The sequence below is a fragment of the Peromyscus maniculatus genome, chromosome 6 (assembly GCF_049852395.1).
Source record: "Peromyscus maniculatus bairdii isolate BWxNUB_F1_BW_parent chromosome 6, HU_Pman_BW_mat_3.1, whole genome shotgun sequence".
NCBI classification, from domain to species: Eukaryota; Metazoa; Chordata; class Mammalia; order Rodentia; family Cricetidae; genus Peromyscus; species Peromyscus maniculatus.
Genome location: NC_134857.1, coordinates 47,667,340 through 47,687,398, shown reverse-complemented (window position 1 = coordinate 47,687,398; position 20,059 = coordinate 47,667,340). Strand labels below are relative to the sequence as shown.

General features: G+C 42.5%; 1 protein-coding gene across 7 annotated transcripts in view; it reads left to right on the top strand.

The window, feature by feature from the left end:
* The window catches only part of Veph1 (ventricular zone expressed PH domain containing 1), a 228,359-nt gene that overhangs the window by 17,361 nt on the left and 190,939 nt on the right, over positions 1-20,059 (top strand). For all 7 annotated transcript variants that reach the window (XM_076574202.1, XM_006972627.4, XM_076574200.1 and 4 more), the window contains 2 exons: positions 69-354; positions 11,011-11,226. In XM_076574202.1, coding sequence (XP_076430317.1) covers positions 217-354; positions 11,011-11,226 — 354 coding nt within the window. In that variant the 5' untranslated portion in view covers positions 69-216. The remainder of the gene's footprint in view (positions 1-68; positions 355-11,010; positions 11,227-20,059) is intronic.

Sequence of the window (20,059 nt, the reverse complement as noted above, 5' to 3'; positions counted from 1 at the left end):
CACATTCTGAGCTCATGCCATCTGCCACGCTGCCACTGTCCACACTGTGTCATTTGTTCCTGTTACAGAGACTGCCAGAGGAGACCCCAAAGTCTGGAGGACAATGGCCCTTTGTGGAATATGAAGTGTACCTATGGCTGCATGGTTTTCTCTCTCTGACGGCGGAGAGCTGAGCATGGCCCTGGGTCCTCAGAAAGCCAACTGATCCAACTCACCATGCATCAACTTTTCAGATTGGTTTTGGGACAAAAAGATCTTTCAAGAGCTGGGGACCTCTTCTCTTTAGATGATGCCGAGATTGAGGACAGCCTGACAGAAGCTTTGGAACAGATTAAAGTCATTAGCTCATCTTTGGTAAGTAAACTGGTTTGTAGACTAGATCTCTAAAGTAGCCAATCTTGGAGCCAAAGATTATATACCTCCCAGCAAAGGGAACGAGGAAAGACCAGTGATATCTGTAATGTGTGGTTTAATTGGTATCTTAGAAAAATAAAACTAAACAAGCCATTATCTTAGGCCAGCTTTCGCCCCCTCACGGAAACCTGAATGTTGGAAATCTCACAAATGGATTCTTTGGGGACTATTTTTACATCCTTGAAATGTCATAGAGAAGAGGGGTGTAACAACTTTGAGAAAAGCAGACCTGCCAAGCCGCACAGCTACATCAGCAAACAAGGCAGGCAGGGTGTGTGGCGGCTGAATAATGAAGGGCGGCAGGTGACGCCTCTGGCACACTGGTAATACGAGACACGGACTGCCAGAGCGCGGCTGCCAGAAATGACAGTTGCCCAGGGCTTGATGATGCTGATTCTGTTTACTTATGCATTGCCTCGCTCTCTGTAAAAACCTTTCCTTTGCTTCATTTTCTACCCGCCAGTCTCCAGTTAATTCAACTCCGTGATTAGTCCCAAATATGAGCACAAACCTTTAAGATCCCAATCGATCCTCCCCTTCCTTTGTTTTGTCTCCGTGTCGAAATTATATAGTCTGGAAATGCATCCCAAAGCAGAGACATGTGCAGCATCCAGTGTGGTTTGACGTTGACCTTCCTGGTTGGGCTTGGACCTTCCTGCAGATTAGTCCCGCTTCAAAGACCTCAAGCGCTAAGCACCTGTCACATCCACATCCTCACGACTCAATAGTGTTTGCCCACACTTAGCACAGACACCCATTGGGAGGGGGAAGTTGTGGGACTTGAGACACTGACATGTGTGCGGATTGTAAGACTCATAAAAAGGAGCTCCGGCAAGTGCTGAGGCTTTCTCCACATGCCTGGCGTCATGTTCGCTTGCTTCTCTCTCTCTCTCTCTCTCTCTCTCTCTCTCTCTCTCTCTCTCTCTCTCAAAGATTTAGTTATGTATTTCATGAGTGCTCTGTCTTCATGCACATCAGAAGAAGGATTAGATCCCATTACAGATGGTTGTGAGCCACCACGTGGTTGCTGGGAATTGAACTCAGGACCTCAGGAAGAGCAGGCAAGTGCTCTTAACCACTGAGCCATCTCTCCAGCACCCTCCTCTTCACTCTTAATGCACCAACTCCCCCACTGGCCAACAAGGTCATTGCCCTAACATCCTTCTTTGACAGCAGTTTACTTGTTCCTATTTTTTGCCAGACCATTAGTCAGCGTGTTCTGACTCAAAACATGGAGCATTGCTAGTGCATTTTCACGCTCTGGGTAGTGTTCCTGTGCTGTTTCCAGCAGCTCCCTCCTCCACTCCTCTAGAAGGTAAACCCCCCACCCCTCCACCGCCGCCCCAACAGGTCATTGCTATTCATCTCTCTTGGAAAACCAAGCCTACTCAGGCCAAGTTCCCGAAAGCCTGTGCTGTTTCCACCAGAGGTCACTAGTGGCCTGTGCTTTCTTTTGTTTCTTTCAGCCTGCCTCACAGATGTCAGGACTTTAGGACTGGGCCTGTTCCGTGTCCCCCACTGGTTCAGTGAAGGTGCCGTTTACGTCTAGCAGCAAACATATCATTAGGAGGGCAGCGGGGACTAAGTCCTCTAACCAGCACCTCACCTAGCCAACAGTTCCAGACTCTTCTTCGCTAACTGCTGTCTCACTGCTCTTCCTCCAGCTAGCCCCAGGGAGCAGTGGAAGCCAGCCACTCCTTTTCCTTCTCTGATTGGTCCGCTGTGCCGACCTGGCTGACCTGCCTATTAGCTGTGTTAATTCTATTCCTTAGGATGTGGCCCAGGTCTCCCTTGTAGTCTGGCTGTTTCCTGATGCCCCTGGATCATGGTAATTAATTCTTACTCTCAGTTCTTCTTCACGAACAGAGCTAGCAGTTTCCTTTTGAACTGTCTTTTCCAACCTCTCTCCAGCACCCATCTCTTCCTCGGGACTCCTGACAAATGGCCTCTTCTGCTTGCTGAATCGTGAGGCTGGGAAAGTTGTTGTTTTGTTTTTCTCCCTCTTAAATTTCTCTTTGTTAACTATTGACTCTGTAGTATCACAAGGTACTTTGATGAGGCCTTGAGCAAGGCTCCAACTCTGCTACTAACAGAAGGATGGGAAAGAGTGAGATCCTTCATCTAAGATTAGCAAGTAGAATTTAGTTTCCTAGCAATTCCAAGAAAGAAATCAGCAGGGAGTGATTTATCGTGTTAGTAGGCAGAAGAGATAGTACTTCGTTTCTATGTTCTCTAAAACTGTGTCGGTGTTGCCCACTCTTTCTGCTGAGATCAGGTACTTCAGCGCTGCCTCAAGTCTGTGCACCATCTATTACCACCACCACCACCAGCACCGTCATCATCATCATCATTTTATGCTTGTCTGGACTTCTACTGTTGCTTATAATTCAAGAATCTTCCTGGGTGGTGGTGGCCCATGCCTTTGATCTCAGCACTGGGCAGTGGGTCGGGGGCAGAGGCAGGTGGATCTGTGAGTTCAAGGCCAGCCTGTTCTACAGAGTGAGTTCCAGGATAGCCAGGGCTACACAGAGAAATCCTGTCTTGAAGAAAACGGGGAAAAAAAAGAATCTTGACAAAGACACAACTCTTCCAACAACTGTTGGAAGTTAAAAGTTACTGTGTGTGATGACTAGTGTTGATTATCATCTTGACAGGATCTGAAATCATCTAGGAGACAACTCTCCAAGCACTCATGTGAATCATTTAGATTAGGTTTATCTTTGAGCGTGTCTGTGAGGAATTGCCTTGATTATATTAATTGACGTGGGAAAGACCAGCCCTAATAATGGTTGTCACCACTCCTTGGGCTTGGGTTCTAGACTTCTAAAAAGGAGAAAGCTCGCAGAGCACAGACATTCATTGTTTTCTACTTCCTAACTTTGGATACAACTAGACCAAGCTGCCTCAAGTTCCTTCCACCAGAACTTCTCAGCCATGATAAATAGTAGCCTTGAATTGTAGACCCATATTGTAAACCCTCTCTCCCCAAAGTTGCTTTTGTCAGAGTTTTAATCACAGCAACAGGAAAAGAAACTAAGACATACCACATTCCTCCTTTTACCCAGAAGAAATCTTGCTACTCAAACATTTTACTCATTTTTTTGTTCTAGTCTCTGTTTTCAGCCATTAAGGTCCAGCCTCCGTTCCTAAGAGAAAAACTTCAAACCTTTGAAAAACAATTGTCAAGTCTCACCTATGGCTTCTCTTTCCAGCTAAATATTTTTAATATCTGTGGGTTTTCCATGGTAAGGAAGGTGTCTATGTCAGGGAAAGATTGTACCTCGTGACATCCTGAATAAAACCCTTAAATTAGTGGTCAGCAAAACGCAGTTTGTCGGCAGGTGGGGAAAGCTATACAAATTGTGCTATATAAATACAATTTTGATATAAGTTACAACAATAACTTATTTATAATAAAAATGATAACTTGTGTGGATCAGAATTTTTATGTCTCCTGTTGTTCTGACCAAGTCTCTGCTCTGACTTTTGGAGAGTGAATAGTGTTATTGATTATATTCCATCTTCCCTATTGCTGTCATAGTCAAGCCTCAGTTTCAACTCACCTGTGCAGTCTCTTACAGACTGTTTCTGTTGAGGCCCTGAGCTGGCTAATCCCATTCATACAAGTAGACTACATTGATTTCATTCTCTATAGTTAGGGTTTTTTGTTGTTGTTGTTTCTGTTTTTGTTTTGAACTCTCTGGGGGTCTGACACCCAGCTCCCAAATAAATACATGGAGACTTACTCTTACTTATAAATGCCGGGCCTTAACTTGGCTTGTTTTTTAGCCAGCTTTTCAACTTACATTATCTCATTTCTCTTTAACTACATTTTTGCCTCTGGGCTTTTTACCTTTCTTTATTCTATATATCTTTCCTTTTTACTCCATGGCTGGCTGTATGACTGGGTGGCTGGGCCCTGGCATCCTCCTCTCCTTCTCCTTTTCTCGCTCCTCGCTCCTCTTGCTCTTCTTCCTAGATTTCTCCTCCTATTTATTCTCCTTCTATTTATTCTCTCTTCCTGGCAGCCCCACCTATCCTCTCTGCTGCCTAGCTGTTGGCAGTTCAGCCCTTTATTGGACCAATCCAGTGTTTTCAGCAGGCAAAGTAACACAGCTTCACAGAGTTAAACAAATGCAAACATAAAAGAATGCAACACATCTTTACATCATTAAACAAATATTCCACAACATAAATGAATGTAACACATCTTAAACTAATATTCTATAATTCTCAAAGAGAAATCTTATATCCAAGTTCTCAGAGAGTACTTCATTGCAGCTCCAAGCACTACCCACATTCTCAACACTCTGGATCCCCTGCTTGGGATCATCTTAATTTATTATTGCAATTTATCATTGTTTTTGTACTTGGGCCAGTTGCCCAGAGCCATTGCTGATGTTCATCAGATAAAGTGCTCGGCTTCTAAACTACCATTTTAATGGCAAAAACACACATTTCCACATTTATCCTGGGACATTCTAAGACTTTTGGGGTGGATCAAATCTTACAGCCATGTCATTTTTTAAATGGCTTACATTACATTTAAACCACTGCAAGCACATTCTTGTGTTTAGATCCTTGTGCTGAGAAATCCTGTCCCTTAGACATCATGATTCTGTCAAATACATTTAGTCATCACTCTAAGCTTTGTAGAATCAGAACATTTGTCAGGCAAGCCTCGAGTCCTTCCCCGAGAGTTACTCACAAAATAATCTGCCCTTACTGGATTCCAGTCCCCATTTCGTGGCCGCTTTCCCTACCTATCAGCACATTGGTGTTAAACATTTTGCTTCCTGCTTTGCTTTGAACTCCTCACTGGAATTTCTCACTAAGTTCCCAAACATGCGTTTAATTTTGTCTTTTTATTCCAAATCCTTTCTGGACTATCAATAGTTCTTTCTTATTAACTCAGTCTTCTTCCGGATAACTCCAAGTGAGATCATCTCTTTATCCAATCATCTACTTTTCAGTACACTATTACTCCATGCCCAACCCACCTTCCAGTTCTCTTGGATATTTTAAAACAGTGAAACAAATTGGGCAAACAGTGTTACTTCATCTAAAATATTAGACACCTACAAAATGGTACCTCTGTATCATCCCACCCCATACTCCTTAGAGCTCAGGAAGAGAAGAGGGATGACTGTAAGACCCAAAGGTCAGGAAGATTGAGAGCAAAACAGTGTCTTGTGGACATGACAGATTCCTAAACTCATGAATTCACAGCTGCTGTGGTTGCTGCCCAAGACCTGTGCAAGATCAAGCCAGTCAACATTCCAGCATGAAGGAGGGTGGAGTTTATAAGCTCCTGCCCCTAGCCATTGGCAGTTACTGGCTTGGGGGAGAGGGGAAGTCAGTTTTTCTTTAAGAGTGTGACCCTTGGTAGGTCAACCATGTGTGCTCCAGTGGATGTCCCCATTCCTTGGCCCAATAGAAATGCTTGCATATTTCTTTCCAGTACAATTGCCGTCCCTTAGACCCTTAAGTTAACCTGTAGCTGGACTATGGCATTCAGTCATGGGTTGTTTAACTTCTGTATTAGAAATGCATGACTTAAAAATTATTAGTAGAAAATAACTTTTATGTAAGTTATCATATTATACTTTTATATAATGCTTAAAAACTAGAAAAATTTTCAAGCTATTTGATGTGTATCATAATATCTGAAATGCACAGATCTCTGAAGCCAGTTGTTTTTCTTTATACTGAGAACCTTAGAAGTATATAAAAAGTATATAAAAACTAGAAAAGGTTTTAAACTTCATATAAATGCTGTCATAGCTTTGATGCTATTTTTAATTTATCTAGCTTGGTACATGTAGTTTCATTCATTTAGTGGATGTAACATTCCATTATATGAACATACCACTATTTATTTACCCATTCTCATTTTTGATCGACTTTCACTACTTAAATAGTGCTACAGGAAACATTCTTGTCATTGATTATTTTGGCAAATATGCGCTTCACAGGTTCTCAGTATAAAGTAAAACGACTGGATTTAGAAATCCTCGAACTTCCAGTATTATAATATGCACCAAGTCGCTTTCTAATGTGAAGGGTGTGTGAAGAAGGTTCTGGCTGCTCTCTTCATCAGTTCCTGCACCTGTCAGATGTTAAAACTCATGTGATCTAAATAAGTGTAGTGAAGCAGTGTGCAAATGCTAACTAGACCGGTAGCTCATTACTAGTGAGGGCAACTATTTTTCATGTGTTCATGTGGTACTTACCACTCGGGGTTGTAGAAAGTGCTGTTTCTAGTTATCTGCTTTCTCTTTCTCCTTTGTTGTAGGGAGGGGTATTGAGACAGGGTCCTACTCTACAGAGTAAGGCTGGCCGAGCACTGTCTGTGGAGTCCAAGTAGACTGGAACTAGATTCTGTTGTCCCAGCGTCTCAGGTTCTAGGATTACAGGTGTGCAGCACCACAGCTGGCTTGTTCTCTTTCAAAGGGCTTTGATGTTCTTTTCGGTTCTTACACTGATTCTTTGTCACTTATGCATGCTGTACATCTAGCATTCCAGAATGCAGCTTGTCCCTTACTGTGTAAGCCTGGTAAGACAAGCGTACCCCAAATCTGCTCTAGGTTGGTCTTACTCTCTAAGAGTTTTGTGTTTAGATATTCATGTTTCTCAGGATTCTGAGAAAATGCTGATTGGAAATTCTTTGTACCTATAAACTAACCTGAAAAAAAAAAAAAAAAAAAAAAAAAGAGCACCACAATGACAGTGCTTTCATTTCTGGAGATACGGCATTACCATCCACTGACTTCAGGCTTCTTTCATACCTTTTGTACAAAACTGTGTGGTTTTATTCTCCTAATGTTTTCTCTCCCGCATGTATGTCTGTGCAACGCCTTCATGCCTGGTGCTCATGGAGGCGAGAGGAGGGCACTGGAGTCTCTGGACCTGGAGCTATGAATGGTTGTGGGCTGCCACATGGGAGGTGGGAACAGAGCCTCCTAGAGCACTATTACAGTAAGGTGCATCTTTCTCTAAATGTGGAGGCACTAGATATTCTTAGGTAGGGCTAAAGATGACATTTTTAAAAAAAGTTTTTTCTACTTTTTTCAGGTGAATGTAACACAATTACTTTATTTGTTCGCGTTGTATGTATGATGGATGTGGTAGGAGTGAGCATATGTGTGAAAGTCAGAGGACAACTTTTTATAATCCATTCTCTCCTTCCACTTTCCATGAGTCCAGGGCTGAACTCAGATCATTAGGTCAGTAAGTGCTTTCCCGCTTAGCCGTCTCACTGACCCTTAATACAATTTTTTTTGTGTGATTTTTATATACACCAAACTTAATCCACTATCCTATAATTCTGACAATCTGTGTACATTTCGTTATTTGTGGGGGATGGAGCCAAGTTGAGAGCACTGGCTGCCTTTTCTGAAGACCCAGGTTCAGTTCCCAGCACCCACGGGGTAGCCCACAACCACGCCTGACTCTAGTTCCGGAGAACCCGTGCAGCGCCCTCCTCTGGCCTCCGTGAGCACCAGGCACAGAAGTGCTGCGCAGACATACATGCGGGCAAAACATTCACACACGTGAAATTAAAATTAGAAATTACGTTTGAGATGCAGTGAAAGGATTCACACACAAAGAAGGTGAACGGTTTCTGAGTTGCTGAGATGCCCTTGTGAAACACAAGGCACTGGGGAACACGTCTCCACTGGGGAGGGGAACTGGGGTTGAGGAACAGGGCTAACAGGGCTTATGGGGCTCCGCCCTGCACTGTCAGCTCGTTTTCTACATCTTTTGTACCGTGTCTATGCCTTGACTTTTAAATGAATGGAAATCAATTTAATTAATGGCTCAGTGGTTAAGAGCACTCATTATTCTTCCAGAGGACTGAGGTTTGGATTCCAGCCCCAATGTGGCAGATCATAACCATCTATAACTCCAGTCCTAGGGGATCTGATATCTTCTCTGTCCTCTTCAGGCACTTATGTGTTGCATGGATGTACACGCATGTGGGACACCTGAAAAGATTTATATCTAAAAGTTTAAATGGTTTAAGTTTCTAATTTTAGAAGGAAAATTGTAGGTGAATTTTTCTGTCCCACTGGCCAGCTCCCAAATCACAACACAGAGACTTATTATAAATTATGAAATTGGCCAATAGCTTAGGCTGTTTCTAACTAGTTCTTATAACTTAAATTAACCCATATTTATTAGTTTACATCCTGCCATGTGACTGGTGGCTGTTAGCTCTCCTGTACATCTGCTTTCTCTGCATCTGGCTGGCTACCCCACATTCTTCTTCCCATGTTCTCTCTGCCACAAAAATCCTACCTAGTTATTGGCTGTTCAGCTTTTTATTAAACCAACCAGAGTGATACATCTTCACTGTTTGCAAAATGATTATTCCATAACATTTCCCCCTTTTGTCTAAATAAAAAGGAAAGGTTTTAACTCTAACACAGTAAAACTATATACAATAAGAACAATTATCAGATAAGAATTACATTTACAATGTCTAGTCCATTTGTATTTGGTAAATTTGGAGAAAGTACTGTATTATTTATCCTATCATAGTCCAAAGTTTTATACCTAAAACACTTTTTGTCAAAATTTGTATTGCCATTCTAAAAATTGGCTGTCCAGCTTTTTATTAAACCAACCAGAGTGACACATCTTCACAGTGTACAAAAGATTATTCATTCCAGAACAGGAAAAAAATACAAAACTGTAGCATGAATCTTCAAAGTTCTTATTAATAAAATCAAACCTGAGGCCAGTTATTGGGGTGAATACTGGAAGGTCAGAGAGACAGAACAAGCCACAGCTAACCTCACCTAGCCAACTTCTCAGCTAGTCTTGTTTCCTCACCTGGCCAACTTCTCAGCTAGTCTTGTTTCCTCAGGCTCGCTTTCTGGGATTAAAGGCGTGTGTCACCATGCCTGGCCATTTCCAATGTAGCCTTGAACTCACAGAGATCCAGAGGGATTTCTGTCTCTGGAATGCTAGGATTAAAGGTGTGAGTGCCACCATTTTCTAGCCTCTGTATCTAGTGGCTGTCTGTTCTCTGACACCAGATAAGTTTATTAGGGTACACAATATTTTGGGGAACACAATACCACCACACAAAACTCAAAAGCTTGATTGATTTAACTGTCTAAAACTCTTAGTCTGTTAATAAACAGCAATTTTGAAAAGGAATGATAAAACATGAGCAGATTTATAGCTCAAATGTTGCCTTAATATCCTTAGTAGGAGAAAATAGTCTTCCAAAAGAGGAAAACAAAGAAAATGAAGTCAGCTTAGGAAAAATGACTTAACACTCATTGCCCGGTTCCCAATGGAGGAAACGCAAATGGCCAATAAACACATGAAGAGGCATTCTCGCTTTTATTTAAGAAAGTACCTATGCCAACCAGTAATGAGATACTGTTTTCTACTGATCAAATTAGCAAAGATTAAAGATGCTTTGGTTCCTGCAAAAGCACGATGAAGAGATTATATTTTCACCCAGACAATGGGAGTTTAAATTAGTAAGATCTTTCTGGAAGGTTGTTTAGTGGTATGTAGTAGGATCCTCAAAATTATTCCTGTCCTTTGCCTCAGAAAATTACTCTTGTGGAGAAAGAAATCTGGGCTACAGGTAATCACAGTGTAGATACAGTTTCAAGCTGTTTATTGCCCCCATTATAACACTAGTAAAACATAATGTTAGGAGTGAGAACTCCTAGTTGGCCAACTGAATGCTTGTTTACTTAGAGTCTCCCGTTCTGTGAGACCCCGGTGCGGGCATCTGAACGCTTGTCTACTTAGAGTCTCCCGTTCTGAGACCCCCGGTGCGGGCATCTGAACGCTTGTCTACTTAGAGTCTCCTGTTCTGTGAGACCCGTGGTGCGGGCATCTGAACCCTTGTCTACTTAGAGTCTCCCGTTCTGTGAGACCCCCGGTGCGGGCATCTGAACCCTTGTCTACTTAGAGTCTCCCGTTCTGTGAGACCCCTGGTGTGGTGTTCAGTCAGACCCACTTTCCAACTCAAAGCAATAAGCATTTTTATTGTATATGTTGGTTTTTTTCACATTTAAAAATTGTAAGGAATCATATTTTTTTTCTTAGTAAAGATGATGACGTATTTGGAAGGTAATTAAGACAGGGAGATGGAAGGAAATTTGGGTGGGAAAAGCTAACCTGGGTTTGTTACTTATTTGACTTGAAAAGGAAGCAATGAAACGCTGTGTTCTACTGGATTCTGAAAAAGAGCTAATAAGGGAGAATTATAAAGCAATGTGAATTTTTTCCATACACGTGACTAAAACATCACTGTAAAAAAAAGTAACTTCTAATCTTGTATGGACTTGGAACTGAAATGGCCTGAAGAGTCACCTGCTTGCACACTAATGATCCCGCTCCTCTGGCCAGCTGTCACCTTCCCTTTTGTTAGTGACAGCAGGTACTTGGGTGGATGTCCTGCCTCTTCCACAAGAGGAAGGCCAACTGTAAAGGGCTTTACAGCCTGGCTCCTCAGCACACGGTGACCTGACACCCGGCATTTTCAAAATGACTCATTACTGCTTCCTTTGAAGGACAACTTCCTAGGCTGCTTATTAACTCGGAGGTTTTCTTTTTAAATAGGATTACCAAACTAATAATAATGACCAGGCAGTGGTTGAAATCTGTATCACAAGGATCACAACAGCCATCAGAGAGACGGAATCTATTGAAAAGCATGCCAGGGCCCTGGTGGGACTGTGGGATTCCTGCTTGGAACACAACCTGAGACCTGCAGGGAAAGACGAAGATACTCCACATGCAAAAATTGCGTCTGACATCATGAGCTGCATCTTGCAGGTATGTCGCTGGGTGACGGCAGGTGATTTGATACTGCGTTGGCAGCTTGGGTGAACACGATGCCTCTGAACTCAGGGGCAATTTTGTGTGCCTCTTAGATACTGTAAAAAGACACCATACACCACTGATAGATTAAACCAGCAGGTTGCTAAGTAATAAACTGAGGAAATCCTACTCAGTCCCTGCTGTGTGTGAGCTATGCGATAAAGAATTCACAGTAATACCTGAGCAGGCATGAAAGCGTGGCTTGGGGAGGGCAAAGGAGGGTGTCGGGCGCCCTTCTCTATCACTTCCCACTTTCTCTTGAGACAGGGTCTCTCCTGAACCTGAAGATCAGCATTGCAGGCACATTCAACCGTGCTCAGCTTTATAAGAGGATGCTAGAGGCTTGAACCTGGGCCCTCATGTTTGTACAGTAAACGCTTCTGTCTACTGAGCCACCTCCCCAGCCTGACTAACTCATTTTAAGTCTATTTCCCTATGTATAGTGAATACCCATCTGTTCTACACATAAGACATTGGCAAACCCATGTCTTTAAGTCTCCTCTTTGCCCTTTGTAAATCAAAGGTAACAACGCCCACCATTTGGACCACTATGAGACATCAAGGTGACATGACATGTGAAGTGCTTTACCTATGATAATTGTAGTTCAGTCAGTGATCAGTAAACATGGTGATCTGTAGCTAGCAAACAAATCCACAGCCTTGTAAGCCACTAGAAAGAAGTTTCTAGCTAACTCCAACTAGGACACAAAAAGGTTAAAATCTTACACTGCTGACTGATGGTGGTGGATGAACATGAAGAAGGACCTCATTACAAAGCTTTCTATATGTGGTGTCTACACGATGTGGACCACCTAATTCAAACCACAACTTACCCAAGGCTAGGAGCTTCCTCTGACCAAGTTACTGTATGGATTCAGTCATTGCCCATCTCCTAGAGAAAGCCTGAGATGAAAGATACACAAGACATTCTGCTTTCTAAAATAAATACAAACTTGGAGAGGGCAGTGAGGATGAAAATGTAGTACAGGGGTATTATAACTATCGGCATAGTCGATGTACTAAAATGAAACTCTAGAGAACTGACAGAAATTTCAGAGCCAATGCCTGTGTATTGTGTACCCTAGTAAACTTATCTGGGGTCAGAGAACAGAACAGCCACAATATTAAACATAGAGGTTAAGCAATTGTAGCACACGCTTTTAATCCTAGCATTCCAGAGGCAGAGATACATCTGGATCTCTATGAGTTCAAAACCACACTGGAAACAGCTAGGCGTGGTAACAAGAGCCTTTAATCCCAGGAAGTGATGGCAGAAAGCAGAAAGGTATACAAGGCATGAAAATGGTGAACTAGAGGCTGGTTAAGGTTTCAGGCTGTGAGTAGCAGTTCAGCTGAGATCCATTTGGATGAGGACTCAGTCTGAGGAAATAGGTTCAGCTGAGGAATTGGTGAGGTGAGGTGGCTGTGACTTGTTCTGCTTCTCTGGTCTTCTTTGTTTTTATTAATAAGACTGTTTAAGATTCATGCTACAAATACCTGATTTTAACCTCATCATATGAGTCACATTTCTTCAACTCCCTTGCTTAGGAGACCCGAAGTCATATGTTAATCAGCTTTGTGTTATCTACTGTCTCACCGCAGTTACCGCTGTGGGAGAGCCTATGAAGAGGGAAGTAATCCAAGATGGCTGACAAGGGATCCAAAAGGGACTAGAAGTAATCCATGAATCAGGAAGCGTATGTTTTTCTGCGTTGTAAAAGGACCTAATGTCTAGCCTCCTTGATTGCACACACGCTGCTTGTGTAGGCTTCCCCAGCCAACACTGTGTGAAAGCTTTGAGTAAAAGGACCTCGGAGGGCTCGGCGTATTTCCTTCAGAATTCTTATGGGGGAAACTGGTTGTATAATGTTAGAAGCTTACTCAACAAGCGATCCCCTCTCTATTATTTACCTGTAGGGTGATCTTGGACAAATTCACACTTTTGTGTCTTTATTGCTTCATCTATAAAGTACAGGTTAGAGGAGTAATTGCCTTGTGGTTTTGTTGTGATGAAAAAATTGACCAGATAGTAAATAAAATTTAAAAAAAAAAATCGGGATATAGGCAATACCATGTGATCATTAACTCTAGCTGATACTATCATCTGCAGGGCATCATTCTTTTTTATTGTTATTTTGCCTATGTATGTTTGGTGTGCATGTGAAGGCTAGTGGTTGACTTTGGATATCTTCCTTCATTGCGGTTGACTTTGGGTATCTTCCTTCATTGTGGTTGACTTTGGGTATCTTCCTTCATTGTGGTTGACTTTTAGAATCTTCCTTCATTGTGGTTAACTTTGGGTATCTTCCTTCGTTGCGGTTGATTTTGGGTATCTTCCTTCACTGTGGTTGACATTGGGTATCTTCCTTCATTGCACTTCACTTTATTGAGTCAGGATCTCTTGATGAAACCAGGGCTAACCAGCTTGCCCCTGTCTACACCTCCAAGTGCTAGGGTAATAGGCAAGCCACCACTCCTACCCAGCTTTCCTGTGGGTTTGGGGGGCCCCTAACTAGGATCCTCATATTTATGTGACAAGTGCTTTATCCACTAGGCCATCACCCAACCCAGCATTCGACTCTTTACAACAAACTGTAATTCAGTAATTACAGTCATTGGTGATTGTTTGCCTGTCTCTACTCTCCCCAAATTATGTTTACTTTTTTTCATGGAGGTAGTCCTGGCACCTAAAATAGCACTTGGCAAACAGTAGGTACTCAGTAGCATTTACTGAATGAAGTAATGAAGTATGGGCTCAGGAACAGAAACAATCCTGTGGTCTCCTTAGCAACTAGACTTCTCTCTCCAGTGGGCTTCTGGACGTGGCCCTTGAACAAGAAGATGCAATGTGAAGCATGGGGACAAATCAACAGACAGACCTGCTCCCTTCTCACCTTTCAAGAACCCACTGGGAAAACCAGATGACTGTGTCAATTAGATTTCTAGATAGCTATACTGGTAAGAATCAAGCATTCTGTCTGTCTGTTTGATGAAGCTGGATGACTACCCAAGAAGCCCTATTTTAATAAGTGAAGCCGAACATCTCTTGAGATTGTTGCTTTTCTATGGCTCCAGTTGAATTCAATCCCTGGGGACAGAAGGGCCTCTCTGTTGCTGTCACCCGAGATCTGTATCTCTTCTCCTTTGCTTTATTCTTTCCAGTTTTAAAACACTCAGAAAGGTTCCCAGAGTGCATTTTCAAAAGGAAAATCTCTACCAAGAGCTCAAATGGTGCTAATCAAGTTGAGAAATGGAATCCTTGGCATTGTGGAACAAGGCCCTCTTGTTTCAAGTCTCCAGTGAGGTGTAGCAGTCCTCAGGGGTAGGTTAATTTCCATACTGCAGTGCCCTCCATTTGTTCCCTGAGCTCTGAACTTGGAAGATATTATTCAGACCAGCCCGCTCACATCTGTGCTGAGGGCCAAACTCCGTCATAGTCTGTGGCATTATCAGCTGCTGTTGTTAAAGTGGTTTATTTGTTGTAGAATGGTGACCACAGGACTTCTCTCTGCCTGCATCCCATTAGCAGCCCTGTGATCCAAATAACTCTAGAGATAAAAATGACTTGCAGGGTCCAGATCTACTGCATTAGAATGCCTTTGAAATGAAGCTCAGTCGCTGGGGCGAAGTTGTTTGTTATCTGTTAGGTGCCTGGGATTCTTCTTTGTCCATGTCATCCTGGCCTCCAGCCCCTTACTCACATCCTGTTGTCCTCAGCAGGGCTTGTGGCTTTTGATATGGTAGGGGCTGTCTAGACACTGTTTTGAGATGGAGTGCCTTTGGTGGTGACCGCTCAGAATTTAGATGAACTCTTTGCTCTTTGCTTAATGTTTTACTTTTTGTTTCATTTGAGAGATTTCCAAATGATACATGTAGGGAGAAGACAGAAAAATCGAGTGTGTCGGAGTTCATTTTGCTTTTGCTTTTAGTGATGACATTATACACTTGAGGGGAGGACTTTGTCTTGGACCCACATGTCAGAGGCATCCAGAACTGTTCTAAAAAGAATACAATCTGATTGGTTCAGAAGGCTTATTCTTTTAGTGCTGTTGCCAAGGGCTTGCTCACTCCGGAGATGAAAACAGAAAAGAATGATTTCCATTCATCTGATCCCTCCTTGTGTTTGTCTTGTGCTCACAGTTAGCAAGGGCCCCTCCTGCTGCCACCCCCTTTGGTTTTTTTACATTACACATAAATATGCTTGAGACCACAGTGCACACCTTTAATCCCAGCACTAGGGAGGCAGAGGCAGGCAAATCTATGTGAGTTTGAGGTCAGCCTGGTCTATGTAGTGAGTTCAAGGCCAGCCAGAGGTACATAGTGAGACTCCGTCTAAAAATAAATGAATGACAAAAAAATTAAAAGTGCCTGAAGATCTATTCCTAATAGCAGACATGCACCTTTCTACTTTCAAGTTATTCTTGGCAAAAGACTCTGTGTGGCAAAAGTTCCTTTGACATGAAGTTCTTTTTTGGGAAGTTCCCAATGTTAGGGCTTTGACCAGTTGCTGTAGAGACAAGTTTAACTGTCAGAAGCCTCCATGTAATAGAGAGATTGGATGGCTATGAACACAGCCCAGGACCAGGCTGGGGGCTAGGGTAGCATCTGGTTCTATGACAGAAGTAACGTGAGTGTGAATCCAAAGAAGCAATAATATAGCATCATTAGGAAAAGTGAAAACCTTGCTGAACACCACAGCCTGAAGAGTGTATTAGCAAAAGGAAGATGGATCACTATTTTGAAATGCATACTCAAGTGTTAATCAGAGCAGGTATTAGAGACTGAATTTGATGGATGAAATGTTCTGGTCATCACAGATGATTGTAGAATAAGTGTGCTATGTAGCATGAATCTTAAAAGTTCTTATTGATAAATTCAAACCTGAGCCAGGTATTGGGGTGAACACTGAAAGATCAGAGACACAGAACAAGCCAAAGCTAACCTCACCTGGCCAACTTCTCAGCTGATCTTGTCTCCTCAGACTGGAAGACTCTGTGTCCTCATATCTGAATGGCTCTCAGCTGAACTGTGCTTCTCAAAAGCCTGAAAGCTTAACCAGCCAAATGCTTCTAGTTTCTGGTCTTCACGCCTTATATATTTTTCTGCTTTCTGCCATCACTCCCTGGGATTAAAGGCTTGCTTTCTGGGATTAAAGGCGTGAGTCACCATGCTTGGCTGTATCCTTGAACATAGGGATTTCTGCCTCTGGAATGCTAGGATTAAAGGTGTGTGGTACCACTGCCTATCTTAAGCATCTAGTGGCTTTTCTGTTCTCTGACCCCAGATAAGTTTATTAGGGTACACAATATTTTGGGGAACATAATACCACCACAGTGCTGTTTTAACCAGGTTCTACTGTGGTCTTGATGGAATACATTTCAGTATCTCTTTGAGCTCACCTGATCTTGGGAACTCTGGTTTCTGGCCTGGCCTCTTGGTACCTTGATAATGTGAGAGGGACGTTTTGATCTTACCAAAAAAAGACTACTGCTGTAGATGAGTCCCTTGGCTTCACTATTATGTGTCAGCCTTCTAGAAATCCCTTGGTGTTAGTTGGCCTCAGTAGATCCAAGCAATTCTATGTGGATGAGTGCTGGTTCTGGGAGGAAGAAGGAGCCAGTCTCCCAGAGAGGCTTCATGACTTACTACAACAGCAATGGCCAGTCCAATCAGGCCCATATATACTTGCTAGAAGGTGGGGAAGGCAGAGCAAGATAATCAGATAAGCCATCAGAGAATTCTCAAGGCAGGCCATGGTCTTGACTCTGTATCTGGAAAATTGATGGAATACAGGAATGAGTTAAAACATATTTTGTTTGTGTGTTTGTTTGTTTGTTCCTAGTGACTAGGAAAATAGGAATACTTAAGCAAAATATATTTAATTGGCTTGTTTTGAAAAATTTAGGAATGGAGATGGGCTAGGCACATGGAACTCAAATGTTAACAAGACCTGATCTCTCCCAACTTGCCTCTCTAACCCTGTATTTCCTTAAGTTTCATTCAAGTTCTCTCCTGCCTACTGAGGTCACATGACAGTGACACCTATAAACTGTTAGTACCTTGAATCCAGCAGGAAAATCACAATCACAGAGTCCTCTGAAGACTCCTTAATTAAATTTGGTCACGGCTTACTCTTGAGCTGTCATTTGAACCAGGGAAATGCGGCTCTCTGCTAAGCTGAGTCACTTAATCACTCTTGAGACCAAGGGTAGAAATGTCATCAGGAGAAGAACTGGAAAGCTCCTCAAGGAGGAGTTAATGTGAAATGTCCAAAAGAAGGAAAGCAGGGTTTGGTGAGGCTGAGGTCTGGAGGTGGAAAGGAAACCATCACAATACCATTTTCTGTCACTTTAAGAAGTACTATGGACTCGGAGTGTTCCAAAGTTATTGCTCCCCGTTCCCTGAGTGTCTCAGCTATCCCATACCATTTCCTTTACTTGACTCACATACTCAGTGTGAACAACTGCCTCATCTGGCACTGGCACTGTGTACTGTTGACTGTCTTGGACCCACCACTGCATGTCATGGTCATTCACAAAATCCTGAAACAGGTGGAGTCTGGATATGCATAGAATGTTCAGACCTGTACTTACACCAGGTTTTAATCCACTTAAAAACTAACTGAAAACTGAATGTGAGAGCTTTGCCTCTTTCAGAAAAGAGTTCATATCTTGATGATGCCTTGTAATTTAGCCCCAGACCGAAATGAATTGTAATGGAAGTGAGCAAATTTTCATGTGTTCAGTCAGCTTCTATATTCTTACTGGTGAGGCATCTGTTCAAACCTTTTGTCTCTTTTCTCCTTTGCCTGCATGCCTTCTTTTACTGATTCCAAGTTTGTTTGTATGTATATATTCTAGTAATGGTTAGCCCTTTGTTGAATAAATGGATCACAAATACGTGTCCTTTGGATTATCTTTTCATTCTCCTAGAATATCACTGAGTTAGAAGTCCTTATCCATTTTGCATTCCCTTTTTATGGTAATGTTTTAGTTAGATTTGAGGAACTTCTCACTAATTCAAATGTCACTGGGGACATTGAATATGTTCTTTTTCCACCTTTTCTTTATTTTTTACTATTAGATAGGCAATTTATTTTTGTTTTGGTTGGCATAATGGTAATGGTCAAGACACTGTTTTCTCCCATTAAGTGTCCTTTTTGACTTAACCACCCTGTATCTAAGATACTGTGATGTTGCTCAGAGATGCTGTTTATCAGTGGCAATCTTGGCCTCATGTTCCTTCTTTGGTCTTTATTATAGGGTTTGTTATATTCCACACCATCTAAGGATATAACATTCCCTTTCAGCTGCTAAGAATGCTTCAAGAATGAAAGTGGCCCAGGCTTAGCACTTTTCTGGTCAGAATGCAAGCTCAGCTGCCATAACAAAGGCCCCACAGAACAGTCAGTTAAACTACACAGGGCATTTTTATCTCTCATGGACAAATCAGAAGTGTCAGGCCAGGGCTGATATGGAGGCTCCTCTTTTCTCTGTACTACACACAGTTTCTAACTCATAGTCCTAGACAACGGCTTCAGTCCTTGTTGCCGGGTCCTTGTTCCAACTAGATTTAAAGGGAAAAATGAATTAAAAAGCCAAGTCACATCATGCTAATAGTAGCCTAAAGGTTGAACACATTAAGCCTTCCTTGTCTCATTGTCTAAAGCTTTGCATGTGGCCACATCTGATTGTAAAGAAAGTGGAAAATGCTGTCTGCAATCATGTGGCTATCCCCAGCAGAAACCCAGAAACTAACTACTAAAGAAAAAGGAAACACCCATTTACTGTTGGAAAGGTAGAAGTTTCTATCCCATCACCCTTGACCACTGCTCCAGGCTTCCCTTCAATGGCCATAATCTGATCATTGTAGTAACCTAGACATTGTAGTAACCTAGACAGTTACTCAGTATATGCCCTATTTGGAGTGTGTCGTCATTACTTGACCTTCTCTCCAAGGTCATTGGTCCTTCAGCAGCCTGGAGAGTCTTCTTGTGCCAGTCAGTTGATATTGTGTCTACCCTGAGACCTACTTATCAGAGACTGCTCACTGGGAAAATGTGATGACAGTCACTGTTACAAATGATCTGGAGAGTTGGGTAACATCTCAGCCAGCATGAGGGTGACAAAGACCCGAGTGGACTCCAGAGTCTGTTTTCTGTCACATGCCCTTCCCAACACACTGTGTTTGCAGTGACAGCCATCACCATGCAGCCACATTATCTTTTTTCTTCCTACTTACTCCCTGCCTGTGTATGTGTGCTAGAAGCATGTGCGCATGTTTGTGTGTGTCTGTGTGTCTGTGTGTGTATCTGCATGTGGAGGCCAGAGGTTGATGCTGGGTGTCTTCCTCTGTTCCTCTGTTGATGTGCTCCCCCCTTTTTTTGAGACAGGGACTCTCACTGACCACGAAACTCAACCAATTTGACAAGACTTGCAGGTAGCAAGCCCTGGGAAGCCTCCTGTGTCTGCCTTCCCAGTGCTGGGATTACAGGCACCTGATACCACGTTCAGCTTTTTACGTGGATGATAGGCAAAGGCCATATCTCAGCCTAATTACATTTATTCATTTGTTATTCAGTCTACTATGTTTACTGAGGACCCACCATAAGCATGGAATTGTTGGAAGTAGTAGAAAGCACCACCCATGGATGGAATAACTAGTACCTTTCACACAGAGAAAAGCAATCCCTTTTATTTATAATATAATGATATAGCACTATGAAGTCAGCTCCCAAACACATTGCATGTAAACAGTTCTGCAATCTATGTGGTAGGGATGGTGGTTG